Source organism: Equus przewalskii, chromosome 10 (genome assembly GCF_037783145.1).
Source record: "Equus przewalskii isolate Varuska chromosome 10, EquPr2, whole genome shotgun sequence".
In the NCBI taxonomy this organism is placed as follows: domain Eukaryota; kingdom Metazoa; phylum Chordata; class Mammalia; order Perissodactyla; family Equidae; genus Equus; species Equus przewalskii.
Window position 1 is genome coordinate 13,932,963 of NC_091840.1, and position 14,576 is coordinate 13,947,538.

The window sequence follows — 14,576 nt, forward strand, 5'->3', positions numbered from 1 at the left end:
GGGCCCGGAGCGCGGCGGCGCGGAGGGCGCGGGGCGGAGGCGCGGGCCGCGCGGGGAGGGCGGGCCGAGAGGGAGGAGCCCCCGGCCGCCGCCGCCAGCCCGCCGGGCGGCCCGCGCAGCCCTCACTCGCCGCCGCGCCTCGGAGTTTGAGCCCCGGCGCGGCCGGAGCGCAGGCACGCCCGGGGCGCCGGGTCGGAGCGCGCAGCGCGGCGCCGCCCCCGGCCCTCGGCCCCCCAGCCCGGGCGCCCCCGGAGCGGCGCGCGGAGGGAGGGAGGAGGGCGGGCGGGCGCGGCGGGCCGGGCCGGCGGGCGGCGGACTATGAGGCGCCCACCATGGTGCGATGCGACCGCGGGCTGCAGATGCTGCTGACCACGGCCGGAGCCTTCGCCGCCTTCTCGCTCATGGCCATCGCCATCGGCACCGACTACTGGCTCTACTCCAGCGCGCACATCTGCAACGGCACCAACCTGACCATGGACGACGGGCCCCCGCCCCGCCGCGCCCGCGGCGACCTCACCCACTCGGGGCTGTGGCGGGTATGCTGCATCGAAGGTACGGCCGACCCCGGCACCCCCACCCCCGACACACCACACACACGCGCGCGCGCGCACACACACACACTCCGCCCGAGCGGCAGCCGGAAAGGGGGTGGGCGCGGCACTGGCTCCGCGCGAGACACAAAGGAGCCGGAGCGAGCGGGCGGGTCCTCTCGCGGCCAGCTGTACACCAGCTCGGGTCCCTCCCGCCTGGGGAGCCCCCCCAACACACCGATCCCACAAACTCTCCACTCGCAGCCGCACACCCCCTCGCTCACAGACACAATGAAACACACCTAAACTCACACGCGCGCGCGCTCTGCCGGAGACGGAGCGATCCCGAGGGGCCGCGCCGGCGCCCCCGGGGGAGGTGGAGGCTGGCGAGGGGGCGGGAGGCTGGGGTTGGGGGGAGCGGACGGCAGAGGAGGGGAGGGAGGAGGGGGAGGGGTTGCTTGGCAACCGGTGTCTGTGCGATTGCTATGGGAACTGGCCATCCTGGGGCGGGGCCGGCCGGGGGCGGGGAGCGCCGGGGCCGCTCCGCTCGAGCTCCAGGCCCCAGCCGACGGGTGGGGGTGGGGGCTGGGCTTTGAGCGGGTCTGGGGGATCGGGGTCGCCTGAGCCTGACGCCACGAGACCCTGCTCCGCCGCCTATTCTTCCACGGGGCCACGGGCCTGCTCCTCCCTGCTCGGTGGGGAGGGGAGTGGAGTGACACCGAGTCTCCCCCCTGACTAGGGCAGCGAGCCTTGCGTCGTGGTCCCTCGGCCGGGAGGCTGCGCGAGACCTTGGCGGGGAACTGGGTGCGCAGGGGCGACTGGCAGACCCGTAAAGCCCTGAGGGGGGCGTGGCCGCCCCGTGGTGGCAGGAGGAGCTAGCCGCTGCGACCCCGGGATACGCGGGATGCGCGAGGAGGCCGAGTACCAGGTGTTGCGAGGTTGGAATGCCTCTAGGGGCCTGTGGAGACCGCTCCCTCTGCGGGAGGGGCCCGGACCCCTCGAAGGGCGAAATGCGCCGACTTCAGCGCCTCCCGCCTGCCCAGCTGCGGAACTTGAACTAACAGGTGGCTGTAGAGGGGCCGTCTGGTCCCAGCCAGGTCGTGGATGGGTCTGCCGCTTGGTCTTGGCTTTCAGATCGGAGACAGGATGGGGGGGGGGGGGGGGTGTTGGCCGAGCGTTCCTTTCAAAAATCCTTGGACAGAGTTCGCTCTTTTTCTGTAACCTTTTCCCGCGTGTGAACTCCGCCCCTCCGTTGTTCGGGAAGTTCTCCCACACACCTAGCCCTTCTTACCGCAGTTACAGCCCCTGCAAATAGTTCAGCGTGGTTGGATCCTGGTGGAGGTTGGTAGGGAGCTCTTAAAAAGATGGCCCTTTTCTGGCCGCGTTTGGAGTCATCTAGAAAGAGGCTTTGTAAAACTGGGTCGGCTTGGCGAGGTCGAACTTGCCCCCTTGCCCCCCTGCCTAGATGGGGGCAGATGCCCGTTCTCATCTGGAATGCTGCCTGCCTCTGCCCTCCACATCCTCTTCCAAATGAAGCTGCTTTGCCCTTTGCAGTTTGGAGCTGAGTGCCAGGGCTAAGTGGAGTCTTCGAGGAGCGGGAGTGTGCAATCAATAGTTTGGGAAACACAGCCACACAAAAGATTGGTGGGCCCACGATCGCACCCTCCTCTTTTCTTTTGAAAAACACCGTTTTTGGTGTGCAGTTGCTCAGATCACGAACACCTACTCCTCTCATCTGGAGAATGTACCCGCGTCACGACCTGCCATGGCACCTGAGTTAGACACAGAGCAGGGGCTGCAGGGCCCCCCGTTCCATCTCACAGGCCCCACTGGGCAAGGCACAGTAAGTCGTGCCACCCAAAGGCACTCGTGGACCCAGGCCCTTCCAGTTTCCCAGTGGAAATTGGAACTAACTCCTCCACGCCGGCAAGCCTGGCCTCTGCAGAGTGGCTCGAATGCCTCCTTTATTAATTCCTCATCCTAATTAGGATTGATGCTGCACTTAGCATCTTGCCAGCTGCCTCGAGCCGTTTGCACTCGGTGTTCATCAAGAGAGCCCCAAGCTGATCTGGGCAGCTGGCTCCGCTGGCAGAGGGAGGATGGGGAATTGCCATCTGGGAGACTTCACCGAAAGAACTGGGCTGCCTCTGTCACCCCCCAGAGCTCAGGGGTTCTGAGGGCCAAAGTGGGCCACATCCGAGGGCCGGAACATCCTTAGACCAACTCAGGGCTGGGAGAGCTGGTTCAGGATTCCTTGTCTTGGCTAGAATCATCATGACAGTTCCTCAGCCTGGGTGGAAACTGCCAGCTTATCTCATAAAAGCACATCGCAGAGTCCGACAGCCTCTGACATCTCTGATGCCTCCACTTGAGACCCAGACAGCACATTGACCCCGGGCCACTCCCTGGGGTCATGGTCACCTCAGTGCTCGCTTTTGTGTGTAAAATGCATTATTTCCACCTGTTCTGTAGCAAAGTACCCCAAAGCATTACATAGAAAAAAAAAAAAAAAAGAAAAGAAAAGCTCAAACCTCTGAGCTGAAACTGAAGAAATACTGCAGCAGGCAGCTAATAAAGCACCGGGTGTGGTGGCCAGACTTTGAAGGGTTTGCTGGCAACTGGCAAACAGCGGATTCAGTTTCCTGGTTGTTTCCCATAAATGATGTTGCCGGGCCATGACAGCCCAGCCCTCTGTGTACTTAAGGCATCCACACAGCCTGGCAGGCTGACAGCACCCCAGCCTCCTCCTTCCCCCCAAAGCTGGGTCTCCCCCTCTGCCCCTGTATTGGACAAGTGTCAAAATGCTCAAGTGCACAGAGCCTTGTGCGTGTTTCCACATGGCATGCTCAGGGCAGCCGTGAGAGGGCACTGCCATCGCCCCCATCTGCAGATGGGGAACAGAGGCCCAGAGAGGGTAAGGGACTTGCCCAGAGGCACCCAGGTAGGAGGCTGCAGGGCCAGATTTGAGCCTTTGTCTCACTACAAAGCTCTTCCCACCATGTCATCCTGCCCTTTCCCAAACAGCTTCTGGGTTGCCATTAAAAATAGAACCAAGTACTTGACTACCCGGTGGAGCCCAGCTCTGAGGCTGGGCTGGCGGCAGCATGAAGGCATTTAGAAATGAGGATGTACAACTGATACACAAATTGCATAACACATACCTTTCTCTTCCCTTCTCTTCTCTCCTCTCTTCTCTTCTCATTGCTGTCTCTCTCTGTGTTTCTGTCCCTCTGTCTCTCCTCTTCCACTATGTTCTGGACTAGCCTGTCCCCACCACCATCAACCATCTGCTCCCTCCCTCACCAAGACCCCTACTCGCTCTTTCTTTGTATCACTGGAGACACTCACCCAAGGCTGAGGATGGAGGAAAGGAGTAATGAATCCTTGTGGACTTTTCGGTCAAAGGTGTCACCAACCAACATTTGTTCAGTCTCTGATGCATTTTGCAAGGGGGCAAGGCGTGGAATATAAACAGCATTATGGAGCATGCAGTACGTGCCAGGACAAAAGGCCTGAGGAAAACACAAGGGAGAGGGAGAGACGCTGGGCCCAGAGGGCAGCAGCTCATGACAGCGTGCCGAAGCCCCCATGCCCACCGTTAGCTCTGGAGCATTCAGTGGTGCCGCCGGAGGACAGGGTCCACAAGAGACCCAGTCGCTGTGCTGCCATCAAGAGGGCTCTGGGCCCAGAATGAACGGTCCTGGCAAAGCTCAGCCTCAGCAGCGCCCGCCCCTCACATGGCCCCCATGTCACTCGTAGATGAAGCCTTAAAATGGCAGCCTTGATGCCAGGGGTGGCCCCTGTCCTGCTTTGTGCCAGCTCTGTCCTGGCCACTGGTGGAGGAAGGTGTGGAGAGATTCTGGACCCTGATTGTGAGAGGACCTTTGGTGCTGACGACGTTTGCCTCCCTCCCCAGGCGGCATCTCTCCCACCTGTGCTCCCAGGTAGAAAGAAACTGTGAGTACCGCACCCCTCCCTGGGGGAGGCAGAGGTCTGCTCCGGCTGCCCACACCCTGCCCAGGTGCCCGGGAGGGGGGATGGCTCACCCTTCCAGCACATCTGGAACCCTTTCACAGCAGGACAGCTGGGCGGCTCTGCCTTAAACCACGCCCCCGACATGGGACCCCCTGAACATGCTTCAGAGAGGTTCTGATCCAAACAAGGCCCTTTCCCCAGCTGCAGGCCAGGCACTGGGCTGGGAACCTTTCCTGTCTGTGTTTGCTTTCGTTTTCTCTTGCAGTAATCCCCAGGCAGCCTGTCCAATCAGGCCTGGGTGGGGGACAGCATCCAGAGCGGCCTCCCTCCCCACAGCGCTGGCTCGTCCCCTCACCCGTGGGCCCTCCTTTCCCCTGGCCTTAATAACAACAGCCGTCACTTACTGAAGACCTTCCCGCAGGACTTACATTAGTTCATGTAATTGCCAACAACACTTCAAGGTAAATATTAATTATCTGCCTTTAATAGGTGTTGAAAATGAGGCTTAGGATGGCCTCAGCTCCTGAGCCCAGGGATGCCTTCTGCTGTCAAGATCTCAGCTGAGGTCAAACAGATGAGCCCACTGGCCAGGGGATGTCTTTTGTTTGAACCACACAGATTTGGGAAGGGGCCCGTAAAAGGGTTATAGTAGCTCGGGCTGCCATAACAAATATGACAGACTGTGTGCCTTAAACAACAGACATTTATTTCTCACGATTCTGGAAGCTGGACGTCCAAGATCAAGGTGCCAGCAGATTCGGTTCCTGGTGAGAGCCCGCTTCCTGGCTTACAGATGGCTGCCTTCGAGCTGTGTCCTCACATGGCAGAAAGCTAGCTCTCTAGTCTCTTCTTATAAGGGCACTAATCGCATCATGAGGACCCCACCCTCATGACCTCATCTAAAACTAGTCACCTCCCAAAGGTCCCACCTCCAAATACCATCACATTGAGGGGTTAGAGCTTCAGCATATGAATTGAGTGGGTCAGGGGGCAAACATTCAGCCTGTAACAGGGATGTTCTCCCTTCCTGTCCCTGCTCCAAGACTGGTGCTCACTCTCTAATCATTCAGGAAGGGGCCCTGGCCGTCCTTTCTTGTGTCTACCTTCCCTTAATGCCCTGCTCTGTCTCTTCCCTATCCTCTGTTCTTCACCCCTTCCTCTCTTCTTGTAGGGAAAAACCACCTCCTTTTAACTGGAGCCAGCTGACTTAGTGAGGAGAAGCTGGAGGTCTTGGTGGACCCCAGCCTGAGGTCTGACTTGATGGCCCCACCACAGAACCAGCTTTGGAGGAGCCCCATGCCGGGAGTTTCAGAAAGGCACAGTAGGAAACCAGCAGCTCTTTAAAATAAATCTTCTGTGTCAGTCTCCACAGATGGCTGAGACTGTGGGAATTTCCAGGACGTAGTCATGGGAGCACAGAGTAGGAAGGCAACTTAGGTCATGGGATCCAGGGTCTCAGAGCTGAGGGAGGCAAAGAACCCAGCACAGCCAAACGGGAGCTGTGGAAGAGACCCTGCCGGGCCTCTGTCTCTTCATCTGAAAGTGGGGCCTGGCTGATCTGGAACGTTCGTCCCACCTCTGACTTTCTGCCACACAAGCTTGAGAGAGCCGCCTCCCACAGCTTCAGGTTGAACCAGGTTCATCGTGGCCTCGTCGTGGGCACATAGGAAGGGAGGTTCTCCAGCTGGAAGAGCTTTTGAGATTACTTAGTTCAGTGGCTCCCAACCTTTTTTTTCTGCTGAGACACACACGTAAGGGATATAAATCATCTGCCTGCTGGGCATGCTTCTATTCATTCGTTTGTTTGTTCGTTCGTTCGTGCATTCATTCATTCAATGCATGCACACTGAGCACTTACTCTGTGTCAGACGTGAGGCTCTGGGACACAGCCGTGGACAGGACAGATGTGGCCCCTGCTTCCCTGGAGCTGACACTTCCAGGTACTGGTGAGGGTCATGACGAAGACAGAGCAGGAGGCCATGCTGGGAGAAGCTGAGAAGGGCTGCTTTCGGTCGAGGGGGCCGGAGAGAGCTGTCAGAGAAGGACTGGAGGAAGACCTTCCAGGAAGAGAAAAAGGCAAGCCAATGCCCTGAGGCAGGAAGGAGCCTGGTGAGGATGGAGGAGATGGAGCGAGGAGCAGGTCAGAGGGGTGGGCGGGGCTCCGTCACTGCGTGGGGATCCAGGAGAGGCTTTGCGGTCACAATCAGGAGCATGCTTTATTTCACGTGGCATCGGTGCTTTTGTGGGGTTTTGAGCAGGGGACTAAAGTGATCTGATTTATGTTTTTAGAAGACCCTCAGGCTGCATGTGGAGACTGGAGATTCCAGAAGGCAGGGGAGGCCACCAGGAGACCAGTCTGGACATGGTTGCAGGCACCAGACTGGAGTCCTGGGGCCAAATGCCAGCAGCAGCAGAGATGGGGAGCAGAGGAGGGAAGGATGCGGGGGAAGAGGAGGTGAGGACTCAAGCCTGACTCTCTGGATTTGGGGCCACGGCAGCTGGAGAGGTAGTGGGGTCACGTTCAAATGGAGAAGATGGGGGAAGGAGCAGGATTGGGAAAGGAATTCAAGCATGTACCCATGAGGGCTCCCAGATTTTGACACTACTGCCCGCCACCCCTACAGCCAAGAGTGGTGCCAGAAAGGACCGTAGACCATAACTCAGGAGAGCCCAATAACTCATATAGGCCCAAGTGTTATGGGATCATCATCAGCTGCCCCTCATGACAGGGCAGCATTTCTCACCCTCAGGACTATTGACATTTTGGGCTGGGTCACTCGTTGTTGTGGGGGCTGACCTGTGCATTGTAGGATGTTAAGCCCCATCTCTGGCTTCTACTCACTAGAAGCCAGTAGCATCCCCCTGCAATACCAAGTTGTGACAACCAAAAATATCTCCAAACATTGCCAAATGTCCCCTGGGTGTGTGTGGAGGGGAGCAAAATCGCCCCCCAGTAGAGAACCTCTACTCTAAGGGAAACCTCATTTAGGTGGGGGGCAGAGCAGACCTGGTTCCTGGTAGCTAGTAGGAACACCACTCATTTCTCTTTCCTTCTCGAAAACACATGGAAGGCAAGTGTGGGGAGCATCTCTCTTAATGGGGTGACCAGGCCTCTGCTTTAAGTGACTGGAACTGATGCCTGGTTCCATTCCTTTCTTAAGAGTAATGAACTGCAGGTGACCCAGCTCACCCTGCCTGTGACACCCCAGCATGTGTCCACAGTGGGGATGAGAAAGCTGATGTGGCCTGATTTTTACACTCAGCAAGCAAAGGACACTCAAGTCTGGAGGGTCAAAGTGACTTACCTAAGGTCCCACAGCTCGTTAGTAACAGATCTGGGGGCAGAAGCGGGTGTGGGGGCTGCCCAGTTAGGTCTGTGTTGGCCCGGCCTCCCCTTGGGCGGGCACCTGAGCAAAGGTTGGGTAACAAGCAGCCCCCGCAGCTCGGGGTAAGCAGCAATAAATGAAGGGAACGCATGCCCTCCGGGCCTTTCTCTGCCTCAGCTCATCACCTCCATCTTGGTTAATCCCTAAACACACACTCGGAGAGGCCGCCCCTGTCCTCTGACAAGGACCTTCGCCCGTGAGTACGTGTGTGTGCGCGCCTGTGTGCACGGCCACCTCTCCTGGGAGCAGCTTCAAAAAGAGAACAGAGTGGTTTGAACGCCCAGGGATGGGCCAGGCAGGGCCCGCCCAGGGCCACCCCTGAGCCCCCACAGTTCTTGCTCTTCACCCCCGGGGGCTCTGGGAAGTGCTGCATGAGACCATCTTTTCTGAACTGCAAGTCAGGGCAGGGTACCAGATGAAGGGCAGTTTTTTCTAAGGCATCAATTTCTTCATATGAAAAACTTTTCGTAGCTGTGAAAATGCCATCACATGATTTTACTCTGTTTAGTTCTTCTCCAACCAAAAAAGAAAGGAAGGAACGAAGGGACAAGAAAAATAACGAAACAGATGAGGGACTGGGACGGAAGTAAAAATAAAAGTAGGAAAATAGGATGAGTTTAACCGGTTGAGTCTGGTTAGGGCCCCAAATGCCTGCTGCAAAGGCCAATTGTGCTGTTAGAGGCCGGCCACACGCTTGTCGCTGAGCTTCCTGGACACTGGGACAAAGAGAAGAACATGACCAGATAAAAGGTTGACAATGCACATATAATAAAAGGAATTATTGCTCAAGAGAAGCCTCGCTCTTTCTGAGACAGAGGCCTGGAGGAAATGTACTCCGTGTCTCCTTACAGAGAGGGGTTTTATCAGCTAGAATGGACTCTGGAGAAGGCAGCGTGGGGTCAAGGAAGGAGGAAACGTTTGGGGAAAGAAGAGTTGAGTTCAAATCCCAGTTTGCCAGGTAGCTGTGTGGCTTTGGGCAGGTTACTTAACCTCTCTGAATTGTTCACGTGTCTGGAAAATGGGATGATGAGGCAGCAAATGTGAAAGGACCCAGCACACACCTACAGAGTGAGCGTTCCTCAAACGGGGTGCTTGTTCAGAGAACGCTGGGTAGAACCGGGACTGCCCCTAGCCTTTGTATTCCACCAGGTCCTGAGTGCAGGTGAAGAGCGGGATGAGGAAACGGCTGCCAGCATCCAGCACTCAGGAGCTGTGAGGGAGGCCTGAAGGTCATCCATCGCCGGGTGGCCATCTGGGCAGGGCCGGACATCCTTGCCCCTTTGCATTTCCAGGGCTCCCAGATGTCTCTGCTGTGGCAGGATGGGGCTAGGGTCCAGAAGACGCTCTGAGTGAAGCTCTGGGGTCTTTGCAAAGCAGACGGTACCTCCTCTGGGAGACCACGGGCTCCCTGCTGGCCGGAGGACAGCGTGGTGGGACTTCACACTTAGCCATCCTGGCCTGGGCGTCGGGCCTCCTCCGCCTGCCCTCCCACTTCCCTGGAGCCAGGAAGGGACACGGGAGCCTCCCTCTTGGGGTGCTGGAGCCAGAGCTGTGCTTGGGTCAGAAGAGTCCTCTGATAATAAGTGATTATTTATTGACTTTGCTCCCCGCTAAAGGTTATAAGAGAAAACACACGCAAAATAACCCTCACGGTGCCTGGCATCTTCTAGATATTCAAGATGGGATTGCCTTCTCCCCCATTTCCATGTTTCTTGAACCTTAGAAGTTTTCCCAGAAGAAATAAGTCGCCCAACCTTCACAGCCGAGCTGAGCGAGGACACAGCTCAGCTCCCTGGCCTCCAGGGTCTGGGAATGAAGAAGCTGAGCCTCCCCCGGGATGTTCGGGCCAGTGGAGAACATGGCACTGTTTCATCACCTCTCAGGGCCAGAACCGCTCTGAATGGCTTCTGTGAACCACAAAATCAGACCCTGAGGGCTCTCAATTAGGAGATGAAATAGGGTCTAGCACCAAGGCAGCGCCTGAGGTGGTGATGGCAGCCACCCAGGCCATGTGTCCCCTCATCCCATTTCCTGGCAGGCACTGGGGCTACAGCTGTGACCTCCAGTGTCACGGGACAAGGGCTGTGATAAAGGAGGACAGGGTGCCAGAATGTGGAAACATTGGGATGGGAGTCGGGAGACCTGTGGCCTGGTCCTAATTCCGCCACTAACCGTCTGGACAGTCATCTGCTTATCCCTTAACCTCCCAGAGCCTCAGTTTGCTTGGCTGTCAAATTGGCAAATGATGCCTCTTCTTGCCCTATCCTTCTCATCCCTCCCTCCATCCTCCCCTCCATTCTCCTTCATCCCTCCCTCCATCCTTCCTCCCTCTATATCACTCCCTCCTCTCTCCCTCGATCCCTCCATCCTCCCTTCTCTCTCCATCCTTCCTCCCTTCATCCCTCCTTCTGTCCCTCCATCCTCCATCCTTCCCTCCCATCTCTTCTTCCTCCTCCTCCCTCCCCCGCTTCTTGCTCCTCCCTCCCTCTTCCCTCCATCCTCCATCTGTCCTCCCTCTATCCCTATGTCCTCCCCTTCCCTCCCAGGGTAGTGTGAATATCCAATGAGGCGATGCTTGGGAACGTGCTGTGAAGAGCACAGTGGCCGTGCTCCCACAGAGGCACTGCAGAGGGACAGCACTTCAGGCTCGCTTTCTTGGAAACACTGTGGGCTTGGCCTCTCTTCACCCCGACACCTCAGCAAGGACCTGCATTGTTGGCATCCCCACATGGCGGATGTGCTGCTGGCTAGTGTGGTTTCGTCTCAAGAGAATCAGCCCACTCCCTCCCTCACCCGCTCAGTCATTAGTTCACCTGTCCAGCAAACACTGAGAGGCTGCTCTGTGCCCGGCACCGTGCTGGCTGCCGCAGAGACAAGATAAAGACCCCTCGCCTGCGACATCCCCTCTGGATTCCTTACAGCCCTGGCAGTGCTGCGGGCTCCACCTCCAGAATCTCCCACGGCCCTCCCCCCAGTGCTCTCCACCTCCCTCCCAGCCTCTGTCACCTCTCATCTGGATGCCCCAAGTTGTGTCCTGACCGATCTCCCCACTCCCTGTCCTGCCACCCAGTGCTAGCCCTTCCCATGCAGCGAGAAAGATCTTGTGAAAATGTAAATCAGGGGCTGACCTGGTGGCACAGCGGTTAAGTTTGCGCACTCTGCTTTGGCGGCCCGGGGTTCACAGGTTCGGGTCCTGGGTGTGGACCAATGCACTGCTTATCAAGCCATGCTGTAGCAGGCGTCCCACATATAAAGTAGAGGAAGATGGGCACGGATGTGAGCTCAGGGCCAGTCTTCCTCAAAAAAATATATATATATATATAAATCAGATCACATTATTTCTCACCTCAATACCCTTCAACAGGACCACATCCCACCAGTGTTAGAGTGAGGCTCCTTCCCTGATCTACAGAGCCCCACAATGGAGCCCCGCACACCTCTCTGACATCCCTCACCAGGCTTCACTGTCCAGAACAGGGTCAGGGAAGATGATATCTGAACGAAGTCCGTGTGGTGGTCAATAGGAGAGGGGCCGGGGACAGGGACCGTGGTCAAAGAGATCTGCGTTTGAACCCTGCTCTACCCTGTATTAGCTCTGTGACCTTGGGCAAATTCCTTAGCTTCTCTGAGCCTCAGTTTTCTCATCTGTAAAATGGAGATATAATGGTAGACCCCCCCAATGCGATAGAGCGATTCCCCAAGACATAGAACCAAGGAAGAGTGGTCTGGGGATGGGGGGACAGGAGAGCTTGGCTTCAGATGGCCTGAGTGCCCAGGGCTGGGGGACCCCCTCCCTGCAGGGCTGAGGCAGGGCTGGCCTGGAGACACGGATATGGAAGTCACCTGCTGGATGGAGGGAAACAACTCCCCCTGTGATGAGATATCAGGCTGTGATTGTTGAACCCCAGGCCTTCTGTTCCCCCCTGGGACAAATGGCACTGTGGTATTTGTATTTTCTCAACCAAAATTTTAGGTAAAGCAGCAGTGACAGATTTTCTCTTGTCATAGGTATGAGAGACAATATAAGAGGTGTTATTGAGATACTGAAATGTTGGCACCCTAGGTTTTGCCGGGGGAGGTGGCAGAGTGTTGGGGGGAAGATCCAGAAAATTGAAAATCAAGACTGCCCTAGAAAAATCCAGACCCCAGGAACAGGTTGTGTGCAAAGGATGTGAAATGACCGGTGTCACTAAGGCCATATCCACAGCCTGAGCCTTGTGCAGTTGGACCTGGCACATCATTTAATGCTCTACTGCCACCATCTTGAAATTCTTAATCATTTTTGAACAAGAGGGCTCATGTTTTCATTTTGCACCGGACCCCAAAAATTATGTAGCCAGGCCTGGGTGTCCTGTTCTGCCCTGAGAAAAGACTTTGATTAGAGAAAGAGCGGGATGGGGAAGTGGGCACTGGAGGAAAGGTGGTACTGGAGGGTCATGAGGTTGCACAGAAATTGGTGACTGGCGTGGGGAGCAGAGGCGGGTGCTAGAACCAGACCTCACCTCTCTCTTATTTTTCCAAGGGCCACCAGAAACACTACCCAAGGCCAGGGGCTGCCTCGGAGAGCAGTGTTCCTTAAAACTCTAACGTTGTTAAGCACTTATGGGGCACCTGCTGAATGCCTGGCTTCGTGCTGGGCACTGTGGGCACAGAAAGCCCTCAGGGAACTTACTCTCTGGTTCTGGGCAACTGTCAGGAGAGAAGACGGGCAGCGTGATACCACGCAGGTGTGGGGAGAGCGTCAGAACACACCTGGATGTCAAAGCCTCCTCCTGGGGGCTCCAACAAGACCTGTCTCATAGGGTCGCCAGGAGGGTCAGGTGGAAAATCCGTGCAAGGTTCTGCGTACGTGGGCCCCAGGACAGACTTGAAATACAGGGCGCGGGTATGAGCGGTGTCTTGGAGAGGAAGTAGGAGGAGGTGGTGGAGATGGTGGTGGAGGCTGAAATCCTGGAGTGAGTCTGCATCTGAACCCAGGATCTGTCTCCTACTAGCTGTGGGACCCTCAGCCAGTCATCTCACCTCCTTTGAGCCTCAGTTGCTTTCTCTGCAAAATGAGGGTATTAGCCACACCTACCGTGCAGATTTGCTGGCAGGAGCTGGCGTGTGATAAGTCAGTGCTTAGCTTGGGGCTGGAATAAAGTGTCCGGTGCCTCGTAGTTATTCTCATTTACTAAGCCAAAGACAGCCCTGCGAGGGGGCGCTAGGAAAGGGACCCACAGCGAGCCTGGGTCTCGGGGGAATGGAGTCTTTGGCTTACCCCAGCCCCCAGACCAAGCTGCAAGCTGAGAAAAGAGCGTGGATCCCCGAAGACTCGCCGAGGACATCTCAGGACACCAGGCTCCCTTCCAGGGGCCGGACAGCGCGGCCAAGGCCGTGTCACCAGCTCGTCTTCGCCGTGCGGTGGGGGAGGTCGCCCGCGCCCGCTTCCGGCGCTCTGAAAAGCCCCGATAACAAGCGCACATTGACGGCCGGTTCCCCAGGGCGAGCGTGCTGCTCCCGGCTCGCATCTGAGCCCTCGCCCGAGACATTTTCTCGCTTCAGCAGTTTGGCATGTCATACAAAGGGGCTCTGATTTTTCCTGATGTCCAACTCCTCTTGCATGAAAAATAGCTTTTGTTGTCTTTCTGCCCACGGATTCCTGTGCGTGAGTCAAGGCCAGATGCCTGGTGGGCGGAGAGTCCCCATTTGCTTAATGGTTTGGAGGGTCTCCCTTCTTCCACCTGGGAGACCACTGGGGGCCCCAGGCCAGTGGCCCTGAGGTTCAGTCTTTCTGAGAGTTGCCTGCTGGCCCCTGGCCTGGCCCAGACCTTCGCACTGTCAGCTCCTCTTTGCACCTGGTGGCTGTTTTTGATGTGTCCCAAGGGTCTTTGTTTGGGTTGCTACCGCTCACACGGTCCCCTCCATCACCACAGCCACACGGCCAACCGGTGGGTCCCCTTCTCTCAGTGTCCTCTGAAAGCCGCATCATTTATTCTTTCTCATCCCTGGTCCTTGTGCCCCGTCTCTTCCCTCTTCTTTCTTGCTTGTACTTCTAATTATTTCTCCCCTTTTCCTTTCTAGTCTGCCATCTTTAAACCACACAAGCCATCTCCTACTTCCTGGTCATGGCCAACTTTTGAAACTTCTTGAGGTATTTACTAGATAAAAATGTATTCTTTTAACTCTGTGATTATTAGGAGGGTTATTAAACACGGAGAGAATCCTATTAAATAGCAAATTGAGTGAGTCACAAACCCACAGCTGTGGAACCTCTAAAGGTCATCTGGTACAAAAGAGATGTGAATATGGCTCCGGCTGTTCTGTGAAGGCAGAAAACAAGATTGGAAGGAAATTCACCAAAATGGTAAAATGGTGATCATGGGAAATATGAAGGATTTATTCTATCTCCTTCTGTCTTTTTCAAATTTTCTATTATGTTGAGGGAAAAAATACATATATATAAACCTGATCTTTAAACTCAAAAAGCACCAGAGCCAGTGCCCAGTCCTCAGACAGGTGAATTGATGCTCATTCAGTGTTGACAGTGTTTGTTCCATTTATTCTTAAATGCGTCCGGGAACACACTCAGTCACCTTTTGTCAGTGTTTTATTACAGGCACCCCTGACGTATAAGCAAATTGATTCCTGGATGAAAGCCTTTGCAAGCCGTCCACAGTGGAATCTTTATTTCCTGTAAGCACAA

At 56.1% G+C, this 14,576-nt stretch overlaps 1 protein-coding gene across 2 annotated transcripts in view; it reads left to right on the top strand.

The window, feature by feature from the left end:
- The window catches only part of CACNG4 (calcium voltage-gated channel auxiliary subunit gamma 4), a 60,566-nt gene that overhangs the window by 359 nt on the left and 45,631 nt on the right, over window positions 1-14,576 (top strand). Inside the window, exon 2 of one of the 2 annotated variants that reach the window (XM_070560202.1) lies at window positions 360-552. In XM_070560202.1, the coding sequence (XP_070416303.1) occupies window positions 360-552 (193 nt within the window). Of the gene's footprint in view, window positions 1-106; window positions 553-14,576 lie in introns of those variants that run through there. The other variant, XM_070560201.1, reaches the window with a different exon arrangement.